This window comes from Pteropus alecto, unplaced genomic scaffold (assembly GCF_000325575.1).
Source record: "Pteropus alecto unplaced genomic scaffold, ASM32557v1 scaffold194, whole genome shotgun sequence".
Lineage (NCBI taxonomy): Eukaryota > Metazoa > Chordata > Mammalia > Chiroptera > Pteropodidae > Pteropus > Pteropus alecto.
The window spans coordinates 96611-98448 of NW_006436281.1; the positions used below are offsets into that span (position 1 = coordinate 96611).

The following is a 1838-nucleotide window of genomic DNA, read 5'->3' on the forward strand; positions in this document are numbered from 1 at the left end:
CGGCCCCCACCCCCGCCCCCGCACCGCTGCCCCGATTGTGACAAGGCCTTCTCCTACCCATCCAAGCTGGCCACACACCGGCTGGCACACGGTGGCGCCCGTCCCCACCCGTGCCCCGACTGCCCCAAGGCCTTCTCCTACCCCTCCAAGCTGGCAGCTCACCGCCTCACGCACAGCGGCGCTCGCCCGCACCCGTGCCCACACTGCCCGAAGGCCTTCGGGCACCGTTCCAAGCTGGCAGCCCACCTCTGGACCCACGCGCCCGCCCGTCCCTACCCGTGCCCAGACTGCTCCAAGTCCTTCTGCTACCCCTCCAAGCTGGCAGCCCATCGCCACACGCACCATGCCACTGATGCCCGCCCCTATCCTTGCCCACACTGCCCCAAGGCTTTTTCATTCCCCTCCAAACTGGCCGCCCATCGCCTATGTCACGACCCCCCCACCGTGCCCGGCGGCCAGTCGACGGCCAGGCATCGCTGCTCCAGCTGCAGCCAGGTCTTCGGCCAGAGACGCCTCCTGCTCCTTCACCAACGCAGCCACCACCAAGCTGAGAACCAGGGTGAGCGGGAGTGAGCCCTCTCCTTGGCTCACTGGCCCCCCCTGCCTCCAGGCCCGATCAATAAAGAGGTGGCATTCTTAAACCAGGCTTAATGGACTTGCCTCTTCTAGCTGGCAGGGAGATTGGCCCCTCATACAGGGCTCGACCTTACAAGGCAGAGGAATTCTTTGCAACCCCGTTTTGAGGATGGGGTTGCACTACCCAGAGTTAATGGCTGGGCGCCAGACCATGGACCTAAAGCTGCGGCTTTCGGCTCTGGTTTTTCTCGCAAAGGTAAAAAGTCCGCTAGCATCGTGGGTTGGTGAGGAGTGTGGGGAAACAAGGTCTTATCCTTATTGTTGTAGGTTAAATTGTGTTTCCGTTTTGGCTATTTGTATCTATAAAATAATTAAAATGCACAAATGCTCCTGTCAACTATTCCACTTGTAGGAATTTATCCTATAAACTCAAGCACATGGACAAGGCATAAGCGCCAGGGTGTTCACTTCAGTGCAGTGGTTGTACCTAAAGATGGGAAACAATCCATCTTTGATAGCGCCCATCAAAAGGGGACCAGCTCGTGAATTACAGTATTCATAGGACAGAAGATGTAGCTGTAAGAGAAACTCAGCTCTCTATGTACTGATGTGGAAAGACTCCCAAGATATACTAAATGAAAAAAGCAAGAACAAAGGGTATACTACTGATAGTATAAAAAATGTTAAAGCACAAGCTTTGGAGACAGCCCAGACCCACACCGTACAAGCTACACAGCCTGGACAAGCTTGGTCACTTCCTTGGACTCAGATGCCTTATCCATAAAACAGGAGTGTTATGAGTCCCTTGGGTGCAAGCATCATCTCAGGCAAAGTCAGTTCCCTTCTGGAGCCAGTTTCTCCCATTAATAAGAAGTTCAAGCTAACACTGGACTGCTCTTCATTCCACACACTAAGCACCTACTGTGTGCTGGAACCTGCACAGTTGTTAGGAACACAGCCGTCAACAAGAGAGACCTGATCTAGTGAAGGGAGTGGACACTAATCAAGTAGTGGCAAAAAAGAAAACAAACAAACAAAAACCGTAATGACGCAAAGTCCATTTTGAAGAACAAGTAGGGAGCCTGGTCCTGACACGCATCAACCCTCACCTGTAGATCAGGATGGCAAACTTCTGTAAAGGATCAGATCACGTATATTAGCATATATTTTTAGGTTTTGCAGGTCACTCAGCATCTGCCACAACTACTCAACTCTGTTATTATCGCACAAAAGCAGCCACACACATTATGATACATAAATGA

At 52.4% G+C, this 1838-nt stretch overlaps 1 protein-coding gene across 1 annotated transcript in view; it reads left to right on the forward strand.

The window, feature by feature from the left end:
* Positions 1 to 646, forward strand: part of ZNF575 (zinc finger protein 575) — a 2321-nt gene extending 1675 nt beyond the window's left edge. The window contains exon 4 of the mRNA XM_025046701.1: positions 3 to 646. Within this exon, the coding sequence (XP_024902469.1) occupies positions 3 to 573 (571 nt within the window). The 3' untranslated portion in view covers positions 574 to 646. The remainder of the gene's footprint in view (positions 1 to 2) is intronic.
* Positions 647 to 1838: the final 1192 nt, after the last annotated feature.